Source organism: Budorcas taxicolor, chromosome 4 (assembly GCF_023091745.1).
Source record: "Budorcas taxicolor isolate Tak-1 chromosome 4, Takin1.1, whole genome shotgun sequence".
In the NCBI taxonomy this organism is placed as follows: domain Eukaryota; kingdom Metazoa; phylum Chordata; class Mammalia; order Artiodactyla; family Bovidae; genus Budorcas; species Budorcas taxicolor.
Window position 1 is genome coordinate 10,074,855 of NC_068913.1, and position 26,905 is coordinate 10,101,759.

The window sequence follows — 26,905 nt, forward strand, 5'->3', positions numbered from 1 at the left end:
GTCCATGTCTTAAAATTACATAAACTAATATAGGCAGTTTAGGAAGAGTGAAATATATCACTTTTGGAAAATATCTGCACCTTTCCAGAAAGATAAAATAATAGCTTACTGTTATGTTACCAGCTTCGTGTAACATGTCTTGTCCTTGCTCTCAGTACACATTAGCAGTTTATCTCCTAATAGGACTAAAGAGGTAATTTTCTGCTGCTTCTTTTTTCTTTAACTTAGATTGAATTTAGTTTTAAAGGAGCACAAAAGCAAACATACAGACTCCTCATTCTGATTTTAAATAATTTAGAGTGGAACTGTGAACACAATATTTTCCCCATTGAAGATCATTTTATACTGAAGTTTAATATAGGTTTTAAAATTTCTATTTAAAACTTGGGCTCAGGAGGGTGATGGTAAAGTGTGACATTCTCAAGCTGTTTCTTGGTGATGAAAAATGCATGAGAACATAACCCACACAGGACTAGTCAGGCGCTTTTGAATGTAATTTTCCATCAAGTTTTACTTGATTAAACTCAACATGTGGTTGATGCTTTACAAGTTTATTGAAGAAAAAAGAATAGATGGTCCATTGTCTATTAATGTCTTCCTGTAATGTTTTTTGTTCATTTTCTAACTGCAGTTAAATGTCTAAATCATAATACTTTCAACCTTTCTTCTTTTCTAGTATGTACACATTTATTTAAATTTTCTTTTATGTATAGATTTGCCTGCATCCCATGGGTCTTAAAATGTCATGTTCTCAATGCCGCATATTTACTTATGAATTTTCAATTTAGATTTGCTTTTTAACCCAAATGGCTAGACTATTTATTTTTCTTTTTATTCTTATGAATAATTTCTAATTTGTTGCGTTGTGTTCAGAATAAGTAACTTGAAGTGTTTCTTACAGTTTTGATATTGAGATTTTTTTTTTTGGTGGCCTAATCTTTCACCATTTTTTGTGAATGTTAAATGTGTACTTAAAAAGAATATATGTTAATATGCATGTGTTAAAATGCTATTTCTAATACTCAAGCCCATATATCTCTTACTTATTGGTCATTTGCCTGCTCTGTTGATGTCTGAATGATGTATGTTGGTCTTGCATTATCACTGTGGATTTCACATTTTCTCATTTTATTGTTACCAGCAATTGTTTCATACACTGCAAAGCTATGTTGTTTGGCTCATACTAGTATATGATTATTAAATTTCTTGGTGGATTTTAACAAGGACCTGTTAGCACAGGGCACTCTGCTCAATATTATGTGGCAGCCTGGATGGGAGGGGGGTTTGGGAATGAATGGATACCTGTATATGTACATGGTGGAGTCCCTTCCTTGTTCACCTGAAACTATCCCAGCATTGTTAATCGGCTATAACCCAATGCAAAATAAAAGGTTTTTTAAAAAGGAAATCTTTTGTTGGATTTTATTGGAGAAAATAATCTCTTTGCTGTTTTGTGAATTCTGTCTTGTCTGCCATCAGTGTTGCTATAATGTACAGTTTTGCGAAAGTAACTCTTTTTGGCTAGATTTCCCTTTTTATTCTCAGATTTGCTCTTTTGTGTGTTTTTTTTTGTTTGTTTGTTTGTTCTTTTGTCTTTTCTCAATAGCACATTGCTAGATTGTCTTTCCAATCTGAGGACTTTCTTTTAGTAGGGAAATTTTTAAAGTTTTATTATAAGCATTGATATGTTTGGATATAACTTTCTTACTTTATGATTTTCTACTTTATATGCTTTGTTACTGAGTATATGCCCCTTCTCTAGCTCCCGCATTCTTTTCCCTCTTTTCCCTTCTTCCATGTGCTTTTCTCTTACATTCTTTCTCTCCTTAACTTGTTGGGGATTTGTACATCTTATTTATTCTAGTAATTACCGTCTAAGTCTTAAGAAATGTTCTAAAAATTATGCATATGGAGTTAATTAGTATCTGCAATCTGTCTTTAACAATCCAGTAAATCCCAGTATGTTTTTATTTTTATTATTCTACTGTCTCTTGCCTTCCTGCATTTTCCCCATCACTCTAGCTATAAGGTATATGGAGAGAAAATGGAATTTTGTACCTTTTCTTTCCCTGTGGGTGGTAAAATTGCAACTTTTCCATCCCAACTGATACTCAGCTCTCAGTTGCTTGGTTGTCTTTCTTCAGCCATTGTTAAATCTATAGAAATACTATGCTGGTCGAAAAAACTTTCTGTTTAAATGTAACTTCTCCCTAGATTTTTTTTGAAAATTCCATTCAAACATTGAACCTATTACTTTTTCACCTGTGTACATTCTTTTAGTCACAGCCCATACATGTTTTATTTCATTAATTAAATATTTAGTCTCTAAATCGCTGTTTCTTTTAAACGGATATAATATCTTGGATCTCTCTTAAGATACGGGTTATTTTTATTCAGTGTTGTCACTTTTTCAGTAAGATGTTGGTATTCCTGAAATGATTTGTGATTCTTGGTTGTATACTCATTTTTGCATTTTAGAGTTGCTCTCAGCTTATTCTGTTTTCTGTACCTTGTCTCTGCTGATTGTGTGAGAGGCAGGGACTACGTTTTGAGGAAGGTAGATGTTTTATTCTTTCTCTGGGTATTAGCCACTTCAGTCCTTGCTCTGCCCTTCTGGCCTGAATACCCACCTTCTCAGCTGTCTCCTCTGCACACGTTCCTGCAGTTTGCTTGGGAGGACATTATGTGTTCAGCTCTGTTGATTAGTGTCCTATTTACCTAGCAGCAGTGTTAGTCGCTCAGTCGTGTCTGAGCCTTTGTGACCCTGTGGACTGTAGCCGGCCAGGCTCCTCCGTCCATGGGATTCTCCAGGCAAGAGTACTGGAGAGGGTTGCCATTCCCTTCTCCAGAGGATCTTCCTGACCCAGGAATCGAAACCGGGTCTCCTGCATTACAGGCAGATTCTTTATCATCTGAGCTATAGAGAAGCCCATTTACCTAGAGGTTCCTAATTCTTTTATCGGTACTGGTTTTCTCTTACATATTAAGGCTCTACATCCCCCTGGTTTCTTCTGAAGTTGTGATTCAGATTACTTTTTGTATTTTAGAATTCCTCAAAATATGTGATTAGAAATTGGCACTCTTTTTTGTTTCCCTTTGTATTTCTGATTTATTATTTTTGAAAAGTTTCTCTTCAGTCATTCTGTGGCATTCTGGGTAGGAAGGAGGTAAACAGCTTTGCTCAATTTGCTACATAGAATCTTTATAAACTGTAGGAGTCAGATTCATTCAGGGTAAATTGTGTTTTTTTCATAAGTGGTATAAGAGCGCATGGTCAAGAATAGTGTAACATCAAGTTCTTTCCCTAAGCTTCTAAGATTGGTTTCTTATGGAGTATCTCACAGGCATTAGTAACTTTTTATCAGTTACAAATATACTTAAAACTGTGATTACATAATACTTTTCAGAAGTTATTAATTCCTTATAGCTTTATCATTTTAATGTGTTTTGATACTATCTTTTTATAGTGACATTAAAACAACAGGTAATTTATCCCCATAGAGGATAGCACTCCCTTTTTCTTGCTGTCTGGTGAGAGTGGGGTGGGAGTTGACCGCAGCAAGAGCGGTGAGACCGCTTGCTCTTAGCACTTTTGTGGTCATGATAGGATGTACGGTTTCTTAAGGGAGAATGATTTTGATGCAGCTTAACCTTAAGGATTGGGGTATGTAGACATAAGAGAGTTCAGTTCAGTCGCTCAGTCATGTCCGACTCTTTGCGACCCCATGAATCACAGCACGCCAGGCCTCCCCGTCCATCGCCATCTCCCGGAGCTCACTCAAACTCACGTCCATCAAGTCCGTGATGCCATCCAGCCATCTCATCCTGGGTTGTCCCCTTCTCCTCCTGCCCCCAATCCCTCCCAGCATCAGAGTCTTTTCCAGTGAGTCAACTCTTCGCATGAGATGGCCAAAGTACTGGAGCTTCAGCTTTAGCATCATTCCTTCCAAAGAAATCCCAGGGCTGATCTCCTTCAGAATGGACTGGTTGGATCTCCTTGCAGTCCAAGGGACTCTCAAGAGTCTTCTCCAACACCACAGTTCAAAAGCATCAATTCTTCGGTGCTCAGCCTTCTTCACAGTCCAACTCTCACATCCATACATGACCACAGGAAAAACCATAGCCTTGACTAGACGGACCTTAGTCGGCAAAGTAATGTCTCTGCTTTTGAATATGCTATCTAGGTTGGTCATAACTTTTCTTCCAAGGAGTAAGCGCCTTTTAATTTCATGGCTGCAGTCACCATCTGCAGTGATTTTGGAGCCCAAAAAAATAAAGCCTGCCACTGTTTCCACTGTTTCCCCATCTATTTCCCATGAAGTGATGGAACCGGATGCCATGATCTTCGTTTTCTGAATGTTGAGCTTTAAGCCAACTTTTTCTCTTTCCTCTTTCCCTTTCATCAAGAGGCTTTTTAGTTACTCTTCACTTTCTGCCATAAGGGTGGTGTCATCTGCATACCTGAGATTATTGATATTTCTCCTGGCAGTCTTGATTCCAGCTTGTGTTTCTTCCAGTCCAGCGTTTCTCATGATGTACTCTGCATATAAGTTAAATAAGCAGGATGACAATATACAGCCTTGACGTACTGTAGGGAACAAGGTATAAAGAAGGTTGAGAAGTGCTTGCAAACGAGACTCTCAACCAGGGCTGAACATTCTTGCAAACGAGATGTTCAGCTAAGAATCCTGTTTGTTCCCGTGGGAAAAGAACATTTCTTGCACACAAGGATGTTTCTCTGATTCCTCAAAAGGAACAGACCCTGGGACAAAACGGATTCTAAGTTGATAAGGAAGTTCCCCAAAACACAGTCTTAGTTGCAGTAAATAAGTCAAGGTAAAGGTATCTCGCCCTGCGCCTGCACACTGTATAGTCTCTGAATCATAGTGCTTGGCAGCTTGCCCTGTAGCTTGTTGTGCTAGGGATATAAAATAAAGTAGCTGTAAGAAGCAAGTGTTAAAATATAAAGATTTAAACCACTCTGCAGTGTTGGTGTTTCATTCCGTCGCCAGCAACGTACTCCTTTTCCTATTTGGAACCAGTCTGTTGATCCATGTCCAGTTCTAACTGTTGCTTCCTGAACTGCATTCAGATTTCTCAAGAGGCAGGTCAGATGGTCTGGTATTCCCATCTCTTTCAGAATTTTCCACAGTTATTGTGATCCACACAGTCAGAGGCTTTGGCATAGTCAATAAAGCTGAAGTAGATGTTTTTGTGGAACTCTCTTGCTTTTTCCATGATCCAGCGGATGTTGGCAATTTGATCTCTGGTTCTTCTGCCTTTTCTAAAACCAGCTTGAACACAGGGAGTTCACGGTTCATGTATTGCTGAAGCCTGGCTTGGAGAATTTTGAGCATTACTTTACTAGCGTGTGAGATGAGTGCAGCTGTGCGGTAGTTTGAGCATTCTTTGGCATTGCCTTTCTTTGGGACTGGAATGGAAAGTGACCTTTTCCTGTCCTGTGGCCACTGCTGAGTTTTCCAAATTTGCTGGCATATTGAGTTCAGCACTTTCACAGCATCATCTTTCAGGATTTGAAACAGCTGAACTGGAATTCCATCACCTCTAGTGTTATCTGAATGTATTTGGTTATTTGTATTATTGCTAAAAGGTATCAGAGGGGTAACTTTATATGACTGAATTTTATACAGTCATGATTTATCACAGGGGTCAGGTAGTAAATATTTTCAGCTTTGTTGGCTATTTGATCTTTATAGTAACTATAATTCTGCTGTAGCTTGAAACGCATAAAAGTGAAAAGTGAAAGTGAAGTCACTCAGTGGTGTCAGACTCTTTGTGACCCCATGGACTGTAGCCTACTAGGCTCCTCCGTCTATGGGATTTTCCAGGCAAGAATACTGGAGTGGGTTGCCATTTCCTTCTCCGGGAGATCTTCCCAACCCAGGGATTGAACCCGGGTCTCCCACATTGTAGGCAGACACTTTACCCTCTAAGCCACCAGGGAAGTTGAAAAAGCATAAGACAATATGTAAATGAATGAGTGCGACTGTGTTACAATAATGGGCTTCCTTGGTGGCGGAGTGGGAAAGAATCTGCCTGCCAATGCAGGAGACCTGGGTTCCATCTCTGGGTCTGGAAGATTCCCTGGAGAAGGAAATGGCAACCCACTCCAGTATTTTTTGCCTGAAATTTCCGTGGACTGATGATCTTGGCAGGCTACAGTCCATGGAGTTGCAAAAGAGTAGAGCACAACTTAGCGACTTAAACAACAAATGTTCCAATACACTTTAGGTCACTAAAACTTGATTTTCATAGAATTTCACATGCTATGAAATTTTATTCTGTTTTAGATTCCCTCTGCATTAAAAATATATAAAACATTTTCTTAAGTTTATGAGATATGTAAAACTAGGTGGTAGGCTAAATTTTTTAGCCCCTAATTTAGTTTTTCCCTAATTTAGTTTTAACCCCTAATTTAGTAGTCATGTATGGATGTGAGAACTGGACCATAAAGCTAAGCACTAAAGAATTGATGCATTCAAATTGTGGTGCTGGAGAGGACTCTTGAGAGTCTCGTGGTCTCAAAGGAGATCCCACCAGTCCATCCTAAAGGAAATCAACCCTGAATATTCACTGGAAGGATGATGCTGAAGCTTGAAGCTCCAGTACTTTGGCCACCTGATATGAAGAGCCAACTCATTGGAAAAGCCCCTGATGCTGGGAAAGATTGAAGGCAAGGGGAAGAAGGGGGTGGCAGAGGATGAGATGGTTGGATAGGATCACCAACTCAATGGACATGAATTCAAGTGAACCCCGGGAGATGGTGAAGGACAGAGGAGTGTGTGCTGCAGTCCATGGGGTTGCAGAGTGAGACACGAGTTAGTGATGAGCAACAGCCGCAATTTAGAAGACTATATAATAACACGGAAAATATTCCTTTTAGGGGGTAAAAGCAGGTTACGAAACAGTATCTGTAGTGTGATCTGTAGTGATGAATGTTAGAAAGCATTCATCAGCATACAGAGAACACTAGAAGAAGAGTCACTGATGGTGGTTCCCTGTTGGTGATTAGATCATGGGTAAATTTAAACTAGACTGTGTTCATTTGCATTTTCTTAGTTTTGTATCCTGAATATTTATTATGTTTTTAAAAATAAACATTCTTATATCAGAGAAGAGTTATTTAAAAACTGATAGAGAATCTACATTTTTAGCAAAATTGGGTTATTGTTAATTAGTTTGATACAATCTGTTTTGTTTGCCCTCTGCTTCATTTTTAGCCAACAAGTCCCAAATTTGGAAAAGCTGACTCCTATGAAAAACTGGAAAAGCTAGGGGAAGGATCTTATGCTACAGTGTACAAAGGGAAAAGCAAGTAAGTCCACTCATTTTTGAATATTTCCCATGGAAAGTATGCCTGCTCTCTTAGTATAAAATAACAGTGTATTTAAATAATTTTCATATACAATAGACTTTGCTCCCTCAGGTTTTCTGTTATTTGTTGTTGTCATTGTTTTAACAAATCATTAGAATTTTTTTTTCTGTGAGCAAAGTTTTGCAGACTTGCCCAGTTCCCCTTTTCTATCCTACCCCTCCTCTATCTTTATTTTCTCTTTCTCTCCTTGGAGGTGGAACCCTCCAATGAGAATTCATTTCCAGGTGAATGATGTGATTAATTTCTTCTGGAGGTTTAGGGTTTGCTTAAGAATAAGAGGACTGATTTCACAGAGTCAGATGTATTGACCATTCTTGGCACCTTTTTAAACCGAGCTTTTACGCCCTCTTTCAGAGGTAATTAACAAACTACAAGCTGTTTCTTCCTGTCTCCTTTGACCTCATGCTGTAAGTATTCCCACAGAGAGAAGCAACTCTTCTTCTTCCACCCATGCTATCCTGGCATCAGGACACAGAATTGGATTCTTTTTTAAAATTTTTTTAAAAAATGAGGTAATTTTAAATTTAATTTAATTTGATGATTTATTTTGGCCTTGGTAAGTGGCATGTGGGATTCCTGACCAGGAATTGAACTCGTGCCTGCTACAGTGGAAGCATAGAGCCCCAACCCCTGGACTGGCAGGGAATCCCACAAATTTGGGTTCTTCAGAAGCTTGCCTCTGTATGTTCCTGATACGCCTCCTCCCTCTCCCTTTTTTTTATTAACAACACTGAGTAACTGTATCTGGTAACATGTAGCGTGTAAACTATACTTGTTTTTGTCTCTCTTTTAAGTCATTATGAAAGATAGGAAATTCCAACTAAGGAATTAGTTAGCAGTAATTGAGTTAACTCACTAAGGTAAGTTATCAAAGAGCTATAGAAGTCAGTTCTGTGAAGGATCATTCTAAACTTGTAATTGGAAATTTTGACTGTTTGCTTATTGAGGTACTGTTTGGCTTGGAAAGTAGTCTTACACCATTGTTCATAGTTTTTAAGTTAAGGTGAAGCAATATTCCTGATAAAGGAAGATACGTAAGTATGGAAATTCAGGAATGCTGTAGATCAAAAATTGAGTGTTAATTTTGCAAGCCTTATAAATTTTGAGTAAGAAAAAAATATGGGGAATGAAATAACAAAATCTAGAGGGCTGTTGATGACTTCATTCTGTCACTTGAGCATAATGGAATATCATGATAATGGCTTCACTGGTTGAGTTAATTTCAACAGTGGTTGTGTCCCAAGTTTTTTTTTCCTAAGGAAAAATAGTATTCTACTGTATAAACATAACTTGCACCTTTGATGTTAAGAAGGTGAAGATAACTATACTGCATTAAGCAGTTGTTTTGTGTAAAGTATGATATATTCATTGTCTCAGTTACTCCTCACAACACTCTGTAAGCTAGGCCCCATTATTATATTATACCATCTCTGCTGGACCAGGCATCTTGGTGCTTAGAGAAAGTTAGTCCCTTGTCCAAGTCCGTACAGGTTATTAGTGACAGAGCTTGTCTTGGCTCATGTCTATCTGGTTTGAGATCGTCTTTTCCTAACCATTGTCCTTCCACAGGATAAGGTCTTCTTGGAAAGACTTGGTCCTGCTTAAGTATTCCAGATGGTTCTCCCAGATGCTCTGACTTATTTTAACTGTGAATCAAACTGAAGCAAACATAGTATTTCATTATATGGAAATAAACCAATCCCTGCCGTGCCTTCCCACCGAAGATATGCTCACCTGATTTCCAAGTGCAAGATTACAACTCAGATGCTTAAGATTTGTGACAAAATCTTGAGACATAGTTGAAACGTTCTCTGTTTATTATGCCTGAATAAAACAAAGCCTGCTTTTTAAGTACCTACAGCCTTTGAGAAGGATCCTTCTGGACAGTTAATACTTTTCACTCCAGCAGGTTTCAGTGTAACCTGTCAGCATTTCTCGAGCAGTTTACAACTCTCTGGTAACATGTACTATTTAATTTCCTCCAGCTGGAGATGGAATCCACTGACCACTCACCTGCTTTAGGAGATGACAGGCTGCTTGCTTTATTTGCAAGGTCAGGCCAAAGGACAATAGTCACGTGCATCTAGCAACATTGGACAGCTGAATTTGGTGTGTCTTCTGAAGCACTACATAATTTAAAGAGTCAACTGAATGTCGAGTTCCTTGTCCTAATACTACTCACTCTCCCGTAGCTGTCTGCATCCCTACTTCCTCCTTTTTTTTTTTTAATTGTTTATTTAATTTATCTATTTGACTGTGCTGGGTCTTAGTTGTGGCATATTGGATCTAGTTTCTTGACCAAAGATCAAACCCAGGCCCCCTGCTTTGGGAGACTTACCCGCTGGATCACTAGCGAAGTCTTCTTGCTTCCATCTTTAAATATTATCTTTAGCATCATCCTCAAGAGCAGCTACCGTTATATTGCAATAAAGCTGCCTGTCATTTGTAGAGATACCACTGATACTTGAATGATGAGCATTTTACATATGTGTAAAATGTCAAGTTTGAATTTGCCATAGAGCTCATTTTATTAGTTTGCTAGACTGCCAAAATAAATAGCATAGCTTAAGCATGGCTTAAACAACAGAAATGGATCATCTCCTAGTTCTGGAGGCTAGAGCTAAGATCAGGGTATTGGCAGAGGTGATCTCTGTCTGAGGGCGGGTGCTGTAAGGCAGAGTGTGTTCCTTGACTGTCCCCTAGCTCGTGAGGTGTCCCAGCAATCTTTGGCACTCCTGACTCGTTGCCGTACCACCCTGATGTCTGCCTTCATATTCACATGGTGTTCTCTTTCAACATGTTTGTCTCCACATCCCAATTTCCCCTTTTTATAAGAACGCCAGTCATTTTGGATGAGGGCCCACTATAATGACCTCATTTTCGCTTGGCTACTTCTGTAAAGATGCTATGTCCTTATAAGGTCACTTTCTGAGGATTTAGGACTTAGAACTTCAGCATATCTTTTTTGAAGGATACAGCTGAATCCGTAATACTCATTCATTTCAGACCTCACTAATTTAGGATCAGTGTGCATGGTAATATTCTTCTTTACCATCTCCATTTATGGTATATGTAAGTCATCTTTTATTTCATGGTTCAAATAAAATAAGCAAAGAATATCCCCCCCATCAAAAGATTTGTATAATTTTTGACTTTATACTGTTGCTGTTAGCCATTGTTTAGAAACCTGAGAAGAAATTGAAAGATTTTTTATTACTCTTGAATTTTCTTGGGTTTCTTATTCCTGTAACAGTACATAGTCTGGGGAGAAGTTGTCTGAGCTTCCTATACTATGTAGCTTTTTGGTAATGAACTTGCCTCTAAAAAGTGTGGCTGGTTAACTGCAACCATTTCAACATACAACACTCGCAAATAAGTTTTCTTATTTAAAAAAAAAAGTTTTGAACCTCCCACAGTTCCATGTTTGAGTAGAGATTTGTTTTGTTTTGAAACCAGTGTTTTCTAGCTTCTTATTACTTTCTTTGTGCTTATGTGTGTTTATGTTTGGGATGGGAGGCAGTTTATCATCACTCTTACTACTAATCTTTTTCCTGGTTTGATTTCCTGGTTTTGCTCTCTCTTCTAAATCCCTGTAACATTTAATATAGGATTTAAAAAAATCATGCAGTGTATAATACTCTACATTTTAAAACTTGTGGCATTTAAAGATATCTTTAGTTCAGCACCTTGAAATCATCTGTTTTCCAAAAGACTTTTGCACATTCAGAGACGTGTTAACATTTTTTGAGTTTTTAAAACTAATGGTGAGTGTTCATGATGTTGTTTTTATGCTCTTTCTATGCTGTAGGTGGATGGAAAGAAACTTAGATACAGATTCTGCCCTCAGGAATCAACAGTTTTGAAGGGAGATGGTCCATATACTATAAAGAACTCTGTATAAGTTAGAATGTTGTTATTGTTGCTTAGTCACTAAGTGGTGTCTGACTCCGTGACCCCGTAAACTGCAGCTTGCCAGACTTGCCTGTCTTTCACTATCTCCCAGAGTTTGTTCAGATTCATGTCTCTTGAGTCAGTGATGCCATCCAGCTATCTCAACCTCTGTCGCTCCCTTCTCCTCTTGCTCTCAATCTTTCGAAGGATTAGGGTCTTTTCAAATGAGTTGGCTCTTTGCATTAAGTGGCCACAGTATCTATCTATCTATCTATTTACATATAGATCCATAGTATTTTCTATATAAGCTAGAATGCAGTCAGAAAGGCCCAGGGGAAATGGTGTGAAATTTCAAAAAGAAAAATGTTGAGTAAAGTATTTATTCTCTCCAGTGGTGACTGGTTGAATTCATAGCCTCATGTGCTTTTAAATCCAGCCTCCCTCATCGCTGTGTGTTATTTGTAGGACTCCTTGGGAGAGTTTTCATATGGGACTTGGTCCTCTAGCCACATACAATGACATTTTCACTCTTTGTTACCAGACTCTTTACAAAGTCTGTTAAAGCCTGAGGCCATAAAGTAAAAGCAAGCTGCTTTATTGAATTATTGTGCAAAGTTTCATAAAAGCACGAGTGTTGTGTTTGACTGTTAACATGGGGTTGGCATAAGCAATAGAACTTGAAAGGGTTGGTGGGTTGTTCATGGGTGAGCTCAGGCATGGCTGCCTGTTGTAGGTAGGAGCTGTGAGCGCCAGCCACTTCAGCTCCCAGACTTGGAGTGTGGTGGGCTTGTGTGTTCCTCACTGCGCTGGGATCTGCTTGGGGGGTGCACCCGTGTCTCCGCCTCACCCCGGATGCTTGAGTTTTCCCGGCTTCCACCCCCTGCCGTGAATGGTAGGAACCTTCACTCTTGCCTGGGACAGATTCCAGACTCCTCTCTTTTCCTTCCTTCCTATTTTACCTAGAGAGGATGGAGACTGTAGCTGCTTGTTTTTAAATTAATGCATTTCTTCATTTGGCTGCCTCAGCTCTCTGTTGCGGTACTGTTTTAGCCGCGGCATGCAGCGGGAAGCCGGGCCCGCTGCGCTGGGAGCATGGAGTCTTAGCCCTCGAACCACCAGGGAAGTTCCGTTGCTGCTTGCTTTTGATGTTCTCATACTTCTCGTGTCATTTAGAGGAAGAGAAACTCTGTTCTCTCGTTCTGTCTCTGGAATTAAGAGTACGGGACTTAGTCATCCCATGGATGCTCCTGATTTCTGGTCTTTTTTTTTTTCCCGCTTGTCTTCAGTTTCTATTGAGGTGAAGATACCAAAACCTTCCTCCTGCAGGAGCCCGCTCGACAGAGAAGCCTGCCCACGCTGGTTTGTGCCAGCTCTGAATCGTTATCTCAGAGGTCAATAGGAAGGAACAATGGAGGAATTTGCTCATTTTTTGTAACACGAGACTTACGTGATTGAAAATGCCAGTCTTCTTTTAGCATTTGTTTCTGCCAATTTGTGCCGAATAATTGAACTTGAAATCAATGACCTCATAAATTGAGAGACTACAGCCAAACCAAGGCTGAACCGTACTAAATACGCTTCAAAGAGCTCTTCAAAGGCCCAGGAGAAATAGGGGGAAGAAATGCTGTTAATTAAACTAAGCAGTAGCAAGAAGAAAGGCAGTGGCACTTAACCACCTTTTCAGAATATGTGAGATTAAAGAGGGGGTGGCTCTCACTGCTGGGCCCTGAAGGTCAGCTCCACTGAAACACTATCAGCAGAGTGTGAAGCAGTCGAAAAGTCAGAAATCCCCAGATGGAGAGCACTGGACTCCGGGTTCACTGAGGTTCTCGTCTTCAGTGTTGACACCCGGACTGTCTTACTGACTTTCAACATCCTGAGAGGTTATCTACCCTCAAACAGAAACTACGGAAGAGAGGCGAATGTGATCACATTTTATGGGCTCTGCTGCTCTCCGTTTCTCATTAGGTCCGCTCGGATTTCTTTTTGACTTTGGGTCCATAGGCTTCTCGTCACAGCTCACTTCACAGATCAAGCCTGTAAGCGCAGTATTCGTCACATGGTATGAAAAACGGCAGTGTGCTATGATAATACAGTCCGTGTTAGTTTTGTAATTTAATGCACAAAGTACGGTATTATAGCATACACCAAGAGACACTGGATTAAAAATGGAATGAATGGAGTTGGCACCATGTAATTTCCAAATAGGGGGCTCCTTGTGTACAGATGAACGTTGGAAAAGTAGAGTTTTTTATCCTTACCTAGTCCGAGGAGGATAACAGCCCACCCACCGACATCTACTAATTTTAGTTTTCAAAATCTTAAAGCCTTTTCAGATTGCAGACTCAGCCCAGACTTCCTTTGGAAGAAGAATGCAAGGCATTGCAAGCTGGTTCGCGGGCACAGCTGGTTTCCTTTAGTTTGCAGCAGATACACAAACAATACCTAATCTTTTTGACAAAAGTGACAATGAGGATATTGTTTAAGCAAGAAGCATGATTTCAAGCATTAGACTACACTGCACGGGGATAGCTTTCCTATTAAACAATATTTTAGTGATGGCCTCTGTAAGCCATTTTCATTATCAGGGTTCTTTGATTAGGAGACCCTCAAAATAACCAGTGATATTTCCTGTCTTTAGGGTTGTAGTCTGGCTAGTGAAAACGGAGGCATTCTTTGGAAATTAGGAATCCTTTGAAAGAGTTAGTGTAGAATATCCAATTATCATAATGTCAGGGCTTTTAGACTCTCTCTCTTGTAGTTCAGCTTAAGTGGTTTTTGAGGAGGGCTCGGAATGACATCATGATAAGATTGGTTTCAGTTTAAAGCAAAGCCACATTCCTGAGTTGCTTTATTATCATTGCCATCCTTTTAGTTTAAACCAGGATGCGTTTGCTGATGCCTGGAGACATTTCTGTTTTCATAACTCGGGGAGTGGTAGTGGTGTTATTGGCATCGAGAGGCCATGGGTGTTGTGAAACATGGTACAAATGAACAGGACAGTCTCACGCAACAAAGAATTGTTTGGCCCAAAGTATCAGTAGTGCCAAATCTGAGAAACCCTGGTCTCAACAAGGAATGTATAGAGGCTGCTGCTGCTGCCAAGTCGCTTCAGTCGCGACCCCATAGACGGCAGCCCACCAGGCTCCCGTCCCTGGGATTCTAAAGGCAAGAACACTGGAGTGGGTTACCTTTTCCTTCTCCAATGCATGAGAGTGAAAAGTGAAAGTGAAGTCTCTCAGTTGTGTCCAACTCTTAGCGACCCCATGGACTGTAGCCCTCCAGGCTCCTCCATCCATGGGATTTTCCAGGCAAGAGTACTGGAGTGGGGTGCCATTGCCTTCTCCGATGTATAGAGGCATTGCCCATTTAAAAGAGCTCTTTCCATTGGAGACATTTACTAAGCTGGTACCGAGGTTGGTGTTATGGGCCAAGCAGTGGATATGTTGTTGTTGTTCAGTTGCTAAGTCGTGTCTGACTCTCGTGACCCTGCGGGCTGCAGCAGGCCAGGCTTCCCTGTCCTTCACTATCTCCCAGAGTTTGCTCACACTCATGTCCACTGAGTCAGTGATGCCATCCAACCATCTCATCCTGTCACCCCCTTCTCCTTAATGTTGGATCAAACTGAGTTTTGCTTTCTGTGGGGCCTATCTAGTGGGGAAGGCAAAAATGACTCAAGTCAGCAGCCTGTGTGCTCATTGCTCAGCTGTGTCTGACTTTTTTGCAAGCCTATGGACTGTAGCCCACCAGGCTCCTCTCTCCATGGGGTTTCCTAGGCAAGAATACTGGAGAAGTATTCTGCTGCTTCCTTCTCCAGGGGATCTTCCTGACCCAGGGATTGAACCCACGGCTGTTGCATTTCCTGTGTTGACAGGTGGATTCTTTACCATCGCGCCACCTGGAAAGCCCCAAGTCAGCAGACAAATTACAGCAGATATAATTTAAAATCACATAAAGGAAAAGTGAGCTAGGAGAAATAATTAAGGTAGAGGGTGGTGGCTTCTATGTTTATGTCAGGGACAGCGGTGAGCAGTGCGTCTGCCTTAGATGAATGGCCAGTGGAAGCCTTGCTGATGAGGGGACATTTACACTTAAATCTGAAGGAGGAGATATAACCAACCAAGTAAAGATCAGGGACAAGAGAGTTTCATGTCAGACTCTGAGAAGAGCTTGGTGTTTTCTACAGACTCAGAGAGCCCCAGGTGACTGGGAGTTCAGGGGAGGTTGGTATGATTTGAGCTTTGAAAAGTTGTCAAGGACTTGAGGATAGTCTTAGGAATGTTCTGCTTATATATGACTGCAAAATGAACTATCTCAAAGCCTAGAGAGTTAAAACAGCAGCTGCCATTTATTTTGCTTATGAACCTGCTATTGCGAAGGGCTAGACGGGGAAGGGTTGTACCTGTTCCATATAGTGTCATTTTTCACAGCTGAACCGGGAAATGAGGGGTCTATTTATTATTCACTAAGTGGATATAAAATGGAATTATCTAAAATGCTCAATAAGAGGGGCCAGAAAAAGAAGAAGGAAAAGGAAAAAGCAATGAATAGAAAACAGTTACAAACAAGATAGATATTAGTGCACTTATATGAAAATCACTTTGAATGTAATTGGTCTAAATACTCCAGTTGAAAGACAGAGATTGTCAAACTCGATAAAAAACAAGATCAAACTAACTATATGTTCTTTATCAAAAACCCACCTTAGGTATGAAGACTCAGGTTAAAAATAAAGTGAGAGAGAAAAATGTACCATGCTAACTGTAATTAAAAGAAAGCTGGAATTAGTGATATTCATTTCAGACTAAGCAGACACTTCTGATGATTCTAAAAGATCATCAGGGATAAAGAGGGGCATTCCGTAATGATAGAGAGGTCAGTTTTCTAAAAAAGACACAAAAGTTCTTAAAGTCTATGTATCTGACAATGAAGTGTCAAAATACATGAGGCAAAACTGATACAACTAAAGGGATTGATAGGCAAATTCCCTGTAGTAACTGGAGACTTCAGGACCCATCTGTCTGTCAGTAACGCATAGATGAAGCAAGAAGGAATATTAGCAAGGAATAGATGCCCTGAACAACAACAAAATGTAGAAAGTGGAAGCAGCCTACATGATAAGACCCATGCCCAGCACTGGAGGGGTCACTGTCAGCTTTATCCATTAACCGTTTAAAGAGACCAGATTCAAGGGAAGGGGATACAGACTGCACTTCTCAGTGAAAATTGTCAAAGACTCTTTGGGCCATGTTTTAATACCTCACAATACTGCCTGGATTTCATTTTAGTCTGGAATTCAATCTTTACTCTTACCTTTGCACAGAGTTCTTTCACTTGTCTTTTCATTTACTGCTTTTTGGATTACCCTCACTCATTTTATATCATATTCCCAAGTGGGACAAAGATGTTTTGGTGTAAGGTGCTTTTTGGAAAGGAGGATCTTATGTCCTGGTTTGCTTGGGACAGTCCTGATTTATGCTTCCTATCTTTGTGTAATTATTTATAGTGCTCATTTTTGCTAACTCAGTGTTTTTTACTATTCACTGTCTCCATTTGGATGACAGAATATGTGAGCATCCTTCTTACGTAGTGCTTTATTCCTCTAGAACTTGACAAAACATTTTGCCAAAAAAACAAAATTCCTTTACAGTATTTTACTGTGGAATCCAGTTGAGTATTTAGAAGCATCAATTGCAGTGAACCTTGGAGATTTTTTGAATTGTTTGTGATTATCATTGAACCTCTAATGGAGATTTGTCAATTGATTTAAAAAGCTTCATGGCTAATTAGTGAGTTTTAGGTATAGCACACGCTCTTGGACAGCAAGGTATGGAGGCTGGACTTCAGGACTTTGGTGAGACAGCAACTGATCAGTCTAAAACTCATATGACTTACCCAGATCCCTTACTACTCATGCCATAAAACACAGGCTCAGAGCCACTCAAGGCAAGAGAAATAATGGACATTTGAAACATGCATTAATGAGTAAGCTGGGGCTTGGGTGAAATCAGGAGCTTTTAGAGCCCAAAGCTAATAGTTTTTACTGTCAATGAGTTTTAGTCAAATGCTGACTGTCTGTTTAGCACTGATGTGTACAAAAAGAGTATATTAAACCATTATGTGCATCACATCAGTCGAGTCCGACTCTGCGACCCTATGGCCCGCCAGGCTCCTCTATCCATGGGATTCTTCAGGCAAGAATCTGGAGTGGGTTGCCATGCCCTCTTCCAGGGGATCTTCTCAACCTAGGGATCGAAACTGACTCTCTTGAATTTCCTGCACTGGCAGACAGATTCTTTATTACTAGCACCACCTGAGAAGCCCTCACTATACCATTAGGAGCAATTATAATAATGGAGATATGTCATGTACTTGACGGTTTCAGACTACAAATTGTATAGAGTAATTGAAGCAAAATTGGATTGTAGACCCTGTTGATTTGGGGTGACTTTTAAGGATTACAAGATCTGATAGGTCAGGGGTTTGATCTGATTCTTTCCTTCTGTATGCTTGAGTTGCCCCTGAATTTCAGCTTCAGGCTCTTGTTTTCTTTTGGGGTTGGTGTACCCTCTGGCATGTGGGATCTGAGTTTCCTGACCAGGGATCGAACCCATGCCTCTTGTGGTAGAAGCGTGGAGTCTTAACTCCTGGACCACCAGGGAATCCTCCAACTTCAGGTTCTTGTTTGTTGCTCCGTTATAATTAACCGGAGAGTGTTATCTACCTTTGTCAGTAAAATTTGGAAATGGAAAAGATAATACAAGCTCAGCGGCTTTTATGAAGAAAAATATTCTGAGCTCAACAAATCTCAGACAGGAAATTATTTTAAACATCCCAAGCATGAGACATTTCTCATGCTTAATGGTTGATTCCAAGCAAATATGTGCTCCCTTCCTTCTAGGGTTCAAGGAGACAGATATATATATATATATATATCCCTGTAAAACAAATTCTTTGAAAATTTAAAGCATAATTCTGTTTCTAGTTTGAAATGGTCTCCCTGGGATTTGCTGTGGTTTTAACTATCTCTGTTTTAAGGGATTTAAATAAATGATCCTACAGATCCACCAGCATTGACTGAGAGGAAGGAGGATTGTAAACACTAGGAACTTTGGTTACCAGTTGAAAGCCCTGTTATAACTCACTGAGAATAAGATAGACGTCATTCCTAATTGGCCTGATGGGTGAGACAAGGGATATAATTTTGAAGCAGCTTGGTAGGCAGCGCAGGTAGCGACAGACAAAAAACCCCCAGAGGAAAAGGAACCAAAGGCCTTTGTTCTATGTCTGATCAGACCTCCTAGGAGAAAGAAGAAGGAAATGGAGATACTGGGAAACCAAATCAATGTTGCAAACAAGGCCTACTGGGGGTCCCAGAGGAAGCTGAGTTCCTAATGGGAAGGCAGTGGACTCGGTTAAGCAGAGTGACGCGCCTCCGCCCACTCCCCCGATTCGTGTCCTGGGAGAGTCTCAGTGTCAAGCTCTGGAGAGTCGAGGGCATCTGGGACTGTGCCCAAAGGGAAGCCTAGAGGAGGATTAAATTAAAACTGAGTCTGTCTCTTCTCTGGGTAAAATAGAAGGGATGAAAAAATAGAGTGTTAATAGAGTTGGACAAAGGAAGAACCAAAGACTGTGAAAGGGATTGCTAGGAGAAAGAGTAAGAAAACCAGCCAAGTGCCAAGGAAGGATGAGAGCCGCTGAAAAGTGTGGATGATGGTATCAGATATTTGGCGAAGGCAAATCAGAAGAGTCCTGGAAAGAACCCGTGACATTTACAATGAGGAAGGTGTTTCTTGAGTGTGTGTAGGGGACTGATGAGGGCTGAAGACCTAATTTCTTTGGTTGAAGGGAGAAGGGGGAGAATGGAGGGTGAAATGCAAGCTCTTTTTTTTGGGGGGGGGGGGTCATGCCACATGTGGTATCTTAGTTCCCTGACCAGGGATCGAACCTGTGCCTCCGATTGGGAGCTTGGTGTCCTAACTCACGGGATCACCAGGGACCTCTGCAGGCAGTTCTTTTGAGGGGTGAGGCAGGGGAGGAAAGGAGAGTAAGAAGAAAGGGCGAAAGTGCTTTGTGACAACCTAGAGGGGTAGGATAGGGGTGGGGTGGGAGGGAGGTTCAAGAGGGAGGGGATATGTGTATACTTATAGCTGATTCGTGTTGTTATACAGCAGAAACCAACACAACATTTTAAAGCAATTATCCTCCAGATAAAACTAAATCTTAAAAATAATAGCTATAACTGGGATATAAGAACGGGAATAAATATAGCTAACATGATTTCTGCTGATATTTTTAGACTTTATCTTCTACTCTATGTACTTTGAAAATCATTTATAAGATTTATAATTTATTATTCAAAAAATTTTAAACTAGTATAGAAAATACATGACAACTTAGGAATATAGCCGTAGTAAGAGTGGCTATATATTATGTTTTATATGTAAAATGCTATGTGTGGTATTAATAAAAGCAATATTATTATAAAAAAAATTCTTGAAAAATAAGAAAAAAAGTAGCAAAATTTCAAATGGCTAAAGAACATGGAAAACAGCCTAACAAAATGGACACAAATGGCCAATGAGAACATGGAAAAGAAAAAACAAGGAGAAAGGGCAAACGTGTTTTTGATGTTTTGGCTTTAAACTAAATGGGAAGGAGCTGAGTGTGTGTATAGATTATAATAAAGGAGCCAGTAAAAAGGGAGAGAGGAATTGATTAAAGGATCACTTACAATGTATTCTGGATGCAGAAATTTGAGGTGCTCTCTTCTCTGTCACTTGAACTTCATTCGTATGTCACTGACGATTGGTCTTGCCCTTTCTTATTCTGATAGTACATAGGTCTGAAATCATTGTTTTCCTGAAATCATTGTTTTCCTTACCGGCTTTGTCTCATTTTGGACTTAGACACATGAGAACATGAAAGTGTTAGTTGCTCAGTTATGGCTGGCTCTTTGCTAGCCCGTGGATTGTACCCACCAGGCTCCTCTGTCCATGGAATTCTCCAGGCAAGAATATTGGAGTGGGTTGCCATTTCCTTCTCCAGGGGATGGGATTGAACCCCAGGTCTCCTACATTGCAGGCAGATATTCTTTACCATCTGAGCCAGCAGGGAAGCCCATGAGAACATGATCCTTCTTAAATATCTCTTCGCCTTTTATTTGTGTCCTTTAAAAATTCAGATACATTATTGAACTTTCTGTGTGGCCCATTGGTTTCTCTTCTTGGCCAATGTTTCTTCACTGGTACTAGTTAGGATTTGAAAATAATACCGATTTATGTGAATCTTCTATTTTTTGATGCTGCCTATCTCTTGGTAATTAGGGTCATGATATAAAGTTTATGTTTCTTGAACACTGGGTTAAGCCTGATTTTCTCATCTGTGAAAGTAGGGCTGATAATGAAATTGGTTTCACATGGTTTTGAAGAGTGTCTATGAATGAATACCTTTGGAGTGTCTATAACTGTGTCTCACATGTTAAATGAATGTTGGCCATTACTTTTTTCTTTGTTTCTATTAACAATACTAGAAAAGCTTTGAAATGAGGTTACTTTCTTGTTTTACAGATGTAGAAACTGAGGTCCGTAAAGTTTGAGTAACTTGTCCACGATTGCATGGCTCAGTGACGGAGCTGGTCAGTCCAACTGCAGAGCCAAGTTCTTAATTTCTATCTCCTTTCATTTTGCAGGGTGTGTGAGGGGAGTATTTTGAAGTCTGTTTTCTTAAAATCTATGCTATGCTTCCTGGTGGTCCAGTGGATAAGATTATACGCTCCCAATGCAGGGGGTCCTAGTTCAGTCCCTGGTCAGGGAGCTAAGCTCGCACATGCCACAGCTAGGCGCTCACATGCTGCAGCTAAGACCTGGCACAGCCAAATAAACGAATAAATAAAGAAAAATATTTTAAAACATCTGTGTTATCCATGATCACTCTATTCCTTGTTAATGATCAACGCTAGGGGTACTTAGCCATTTTTTCCCCATGATTCTTATATCTTTCCTCTGGGTCATTTTCATTTATCATTTGTATTCTCCACTATTGTGGGCAACTCAACAGTGACACCATAGTTATTTTTCCCTGTATTTCACCCAAGTGGTTTATGGCCTTCCAAATAGTAGGTGCCTGCATGAAATAGAACTCTCACTGTTCCCTTTTGTTTTCTATTGGATACGTTTATTTTGGACAAGGTTTCCATCTCATTGCACCCTTTTCATTGTGAACCACAGACCAAGGTTTCATGGCACCAATTTCTCTTACCACTTTTTAAAAATTCTTTTCATATGGCAGACATAACTCCCAATCTGCCAGCACCTTTATAGCCCTTTTATCCTTCTCATAAATAATGGAGCAACTAATATGGTAGTAAGAATTGTACCTTAACAAAATAAAATGCTTTCAAATAGGTTTTTGAGTAAATCAGAAATTCAATACCCTTGAACCTGTACTCAAAGTGTATTCCCAGCACCAGCTATGAATGTAGTTTGGCATTCCAACCTAGAATTAAGAGGAGAAAACGATTCTCTATACCTATTACATCCTTTGAAAGTCTTGTCAAAGTTTCATGGGCCTTGTTCTTATATTTAGTCACTTCCTTTTGTGTTAGTATCTAAGCAGGTACTTTTTAAAATATATTTGTTCACCAGTTTTCAGGTGACTTGATTAATTTCAAATCATTTTTAGAATGCTTGACATGACTTGAGCTAACTTGCGTTGACTCATCTGTTAAAACAGAAGCTTGCTTAAGTAATAAGACCTGGGGAGAACAACTGTAGTTAGGGTTATTTTGCCTAATAAGTATGCTTATGTGGGTGATGCTTCATCACAGACACAATTACTGAAGCTACGTGCATGCTCAGTCACTCAGCTGTGTTTGACTCTTTGTGAACCCCCTGGATTGTAGCCTGCCAGGCTCCTCTGTCCATGGAATTTTCCAGGCAAGAATAATGCAGTGATTTGCCTGGTGGCTCAGACGGTAGAGAGTCTGCCTACAATGCGGGAGACCCGGGTTCGATCCCTGGGTTGGGAAGATCCCCTGGAGAAGGAAATGGCACCCCAATCCGGTGCTCTTGCCTGGAAAATCCCATGGACAGAGGAGCCTGGTAGGGTACAGTCCGTGGGGTCGCAAAGAGTCGGACACGACTGAGCCACTTCACTTCACTTCTTCAGGGGATCTTCCCAACCCAGGGATCAAACCTGCATCTCCTGCATTGATAGACGGATTCTTTACCACTGAGCCACCTGGGAAGCTGTGCTGAAGCTGACATGGCCAGATTTCTATGTAGAGACAGTGTTAGTAGCTACTTAGTAATTAGCCTGTATAGTTTTATTTCCCTTTATATGTGTCAAAACTTTTCCCTTGTATTATATATATTCATATAGCATATTAATATACAGATATTCATATCAGTTCAGTTCAGTCGCTCAGTCGTGTCCGACTCTTTGCAACCCCATGAATTGCAGCACGTCAGGCCTCCCTGTCCATCAGCAACTCCCGGAGTTCACTCAGACTCAACGTCCATCAAGTCCGTGATGCCATCCAGCCATCTCATCCTGGGTCGTCCCCTTCTCCTCCTGCCCCCAATCCCTCCCAGCATCAGAGTCTTTTCCAATGAGTCAACTCTTCACATGAGGTGGCCAAAGTACTGGAGCTTCAGCTTCAGCATCATTCCTTTCAAAGAAATCCCAGGGCTAATCTCCTTCAGAATGGACTGGTTGGATCTCCTTGCAGTCCAAGGGACTCTCAAGAGTCTTCTCCAACACCAGAGTTCAAAAGCATCAGTTCTTCGAAGCTCAGCCTTCTTCACAGTCCAGCTCTCACATCCATACATGACCGCAGGAAAAACCATAGCCTTGACTAGACAGACCTTAGTCGGCAAAGTAATGTCTCTGCTTTTCAATATGCTATCTATGTTGGTCATAACTTTTCTTCTAAGGAGTAACCATCTTTTAATATCATGGCAGCAATTACCATCTGCAGTGATTTTGGAGCCCCCCAAAATAAAGTCTGACACTGTTTCCACTGTTTCCCCGTCTATTTCCCATGAAGTGATGGGACCAGATGCCATGATCTTCGTTTTCTGAATGTTGAGCTTTGTGTATATATATGAAAAGAAAGTGCAAAGAGGTTGTAGTAGAGATTTTCTTTGAAAGTTGAAGAAAGTGGAGTTGACAGGTTGAAAGATAGGTGCAGGTTTATAGCTCTGAGTAGTAAAATTTCTTCACTGAAAACTTGTGTCTCAGCTTCTCGTCTGATACTTTCTTACTGTATCGAAGAGTTGGAGTCATTCCATCTATCCAAAAACGAGTTAATCTTTCTGTTTTTTCAAGTCTCCTGTTTAATTGAGTCATACTTTCTCCTTCATTTCAGTTCAGTTCAGTCACTCAGTTGTGTCCGATTCTTTGTGACCCCATGGACTGCAGCACGCCAGGCTTCCCTGTCCACCACCAACTCCTGGAGCTTATTCAAATTCATGTCCATCGGGTTGGTGATGCTGTCCAACCATCTCATCTTCTGTCATCCCGTTCTCCTCCTGCCTTCAGTCTTTCCCAGCATCAGGATTTTTTCCAATGAGTCAGTTCTTCACATCAGGTGGCCAAAGTATTGAGTAAGGTATGAGCATAATATTTGAATGCTTGCTTGATTAATCCTGTCCTCTCAATAAAGTTAATAGCCTCAGATTATTAGTGGTTTGGATCTCTTTTTTGACGTGGACTGTTACTAAAGTCCTTGGGGAGTTTGTTGCGTGTTGCTTCTGTTTCATGTTTTGGTTTTCTGGTCAGGAGACATGTTGGATCTTAGCCCTCTGACCAGGCATTGGGCCTGTACCCCCTGCATTGGAAAGTGAACTATTAACCATTGGACCACCAAGGAAGTCCTCATGGTTGGGATGTTTAAGATCAGGGTTAAAAAGAAGAAAATAAGCAATGTTCAGTTCAGTGCAGTCGCTCAGTTGTGTCCGACTCTGCGACCCCATGGACTGCAGCACGCCAGGCCTCCCTGTCCATCACCAACTCTCAGAGTTTTCTCAAACTCATGTCCGTTGAGTCAAATGATGCCACCGAACCATTGCATCCTCTGTCATCCCCTTCTCCTCCTGCCTTCAATCTTTCCCAGCATCAGGGTATTTTCAAATGAGTCAGTTCTTTGCATCAGGTGGCCAAAGTATTGGAGTTTCACCTTTAGCATCAGTCCTTCCAATGAACACCCAGGACTGATCTCCTTTAGGATGGACTGTTTGGATCTCCTTGCAGTCCAAGGGACTCTCAAGAGTCTTCTCCAACACCACAGTTCAAAAGCATCAATTCTTCGGCACTCAGCTCTCTTTATAGTCCAACTCTCACATCCATATATGACCACAGGAAAAACCATAGCTTTGACTAGATGGACCTTTGTTGGCAAAGTAATGTCTCGCGTTTTAATATGCTGTCTAGATTGATCATAACTTTTCTTCCAAGGAGCAAGCGTCTTTTAATTTCGTGGCTGCAGTCACCATCTGCAGTGATTTTGGAGCCACCAAAAATAAAGTCAGCCAGTTTTTCCACTGTTTCCCCATCTGTTTGCCATGAAGTGATGGGACCGGATGCCATGATCTTAGTTTTCTGAATGTTGAGTTTTAAGCCAACTTTTTCACTCTCCTCATTCACTTTCGCCAGAAGGCACTTTAGTTCTTTGCTTTCTGCCATAAGGATTGTGTCATCTGCATATCTGAGGTTATTGATATTTCTCCCAGCAATCTTGATTTCAGCTTGTGCTTCATCCAGCCCAGTGTTTCTCATGATGTCCTCTGCATATAAGTTAAATAAGCAGAGTGACAATATACAGCCTTGATATACTCCTTTCCCAATTTGGAACCAGTCTGCTGTTCCGTGTCCAGCTCTAACTGTTGCTTCCTGACCTGCATGTACTTTTTCTTTAAATATTTGTGTATTTAAAAACAAAAAAACAAGGAAAGGTAATCCTGTGTGTTGTCTGTGTGCTGTGAACACAGGAGGTTAGTTTTCCAGTATCCATTTCCATTGTGATGTTGTGTATTCAGTCTTATGTTGTGCCGCCCTGGGTCCTCATTGCCGCACAGGCTTTCTCTACTTGCGGTGCGCAGAGGCTGCGCTTCCTGGCAGTGTGTAGGCGTCTTACTGTGCCGGCTTCTCTCGTGGCGGAGCCTGGGCTCTTGGCATGCAGCTGTCAGTACTGGTGGGGCATGCGGCTTGGTTGCTCTGCAGCGTGTGGGACCCTCCGGGATCAGGGATGAAACCTGCATCCCCTGCCTTGGCAGGTGGACTCTCAACCACAAGATAACCAGGGAAAGTCTTACTGTAATTTTAATATGTGACTTTCCATTTTTCCTTAAACAAGAGTGTAAATATTATAAAAGAAGAGGATGGTTAGACAACTACTAACTGAATAGTTATCTGTAGGTATTTGACAGAAACATTTAGGTATGTGTGTTTAATTACCCAAGTTGCAGATGTACTATTTTTTAAACTCATTGGAAGGTAACATATTGCACTAGGTGAAGTCTCATTTATTTTCTGGGCTAGGATTTGTAACTACGACGCTGTCATGGAAGAGTTCCTCAACTGGATGACTACTGATGATTTCCCATCTGCTTCAGTTGGAAAAGAGTCATGGCAGTTATATTCATCCCTCGTTTTAGATGAAAACCCAGCAAATATTTAGTTGCTTTTGAGTATATTGTTGTTGAGTCGCTTAGTCTGTCCAACTCTGTGGGACCCCATGGGCTGCAGGACACCAGGCTTCCCTGTCCTTTATTATCTCCTGGAGTTTGCTCAGATTCATGTCCATTGAGTTGATGATGCCATCCAACCATCTCCTCCTCTGCTGCCCCCTTCTCCTCCTGCCCTCAATCTTTCCCAGCATCAAGGTCTTTTCCAATGCATCAGCTCTTGTAGGAAACCCGAGTGTGGGAGTTTCTTACTTATAGAAAGTGTTCTATCAGGAGAGCTGATGTAATGTCCTGTCTATCGTGGTTTCCTAGTTTAGTCCTTGTCTGAGATAGTTGACTTTGTCCATTCATGTGTGCAGCATTATTGGAGCCAGACTCCATGAAAGCCATGAGACATGATTTCTCCTCAGAATGGCTAAATTGTTTCATCTCATTGAGTAGAAATTAGATTTCTTATTAGAAGTAGATTTGGTGGGCGAGCCTTAATGTTACTGAATGGTAATTGAAGATCTTGTCAGTTTCCCTTACTCTGTAGCACCAAACCTAGCAAAACAGATGCTGTGTGTAGAGAAAGGATGCTAATGTCCTGTTTGACGGTGATAAACACACGTTATTGCTTGGAAAGCCTTGAAAGTGGCATAATTGGATTTAACAGATTGTATTCAGCTTTCTTTCTCATCACAGTGCAGATTCGCTACCAGATATGTTATAGTTCTGTATAGGTTTGTGGCTGCAGTATTTCAACCCTAGAAATGTATTAATATTTGCTGTTGTTTAGTCGCTATGTCCAACTCTTCTGCGAGTCCATGGACTGTAACCCACCAGGCTCCTCTGTCCGTGGAATTTCCCAGGCAAGAGTACTGGAGTGAAAAAAAAAAGAATACTGGAGTGGGTTGTCATGCCCTCCTCGAGGGGAGCTTCTTTCCTGGAG

General features: G+C 40.7%; 1 protein-coding gene across 1 annotated transcript in view; it reads left to right on the forward strand.

Moving 5' to 3' along the window:
* The window catches only part of CDK14 (cyclin dependent kinase 14), a 664,071-nt gene that overhangs the window by 169,319 nt on the left and 467,847 nt on the right, over window positions 1-26,905 (forward strand). The window contains exon 4 of the mRNA XM_052638676.1: window positions 7,242-7,336. Coding sequence (XP_052494636.1) covers window positions 7,242-7,336 — 95 coding nt within the window. The remainder of the gene's footprint in view (window positions 1-7,241; window positions 7,337-26,905) is intronic.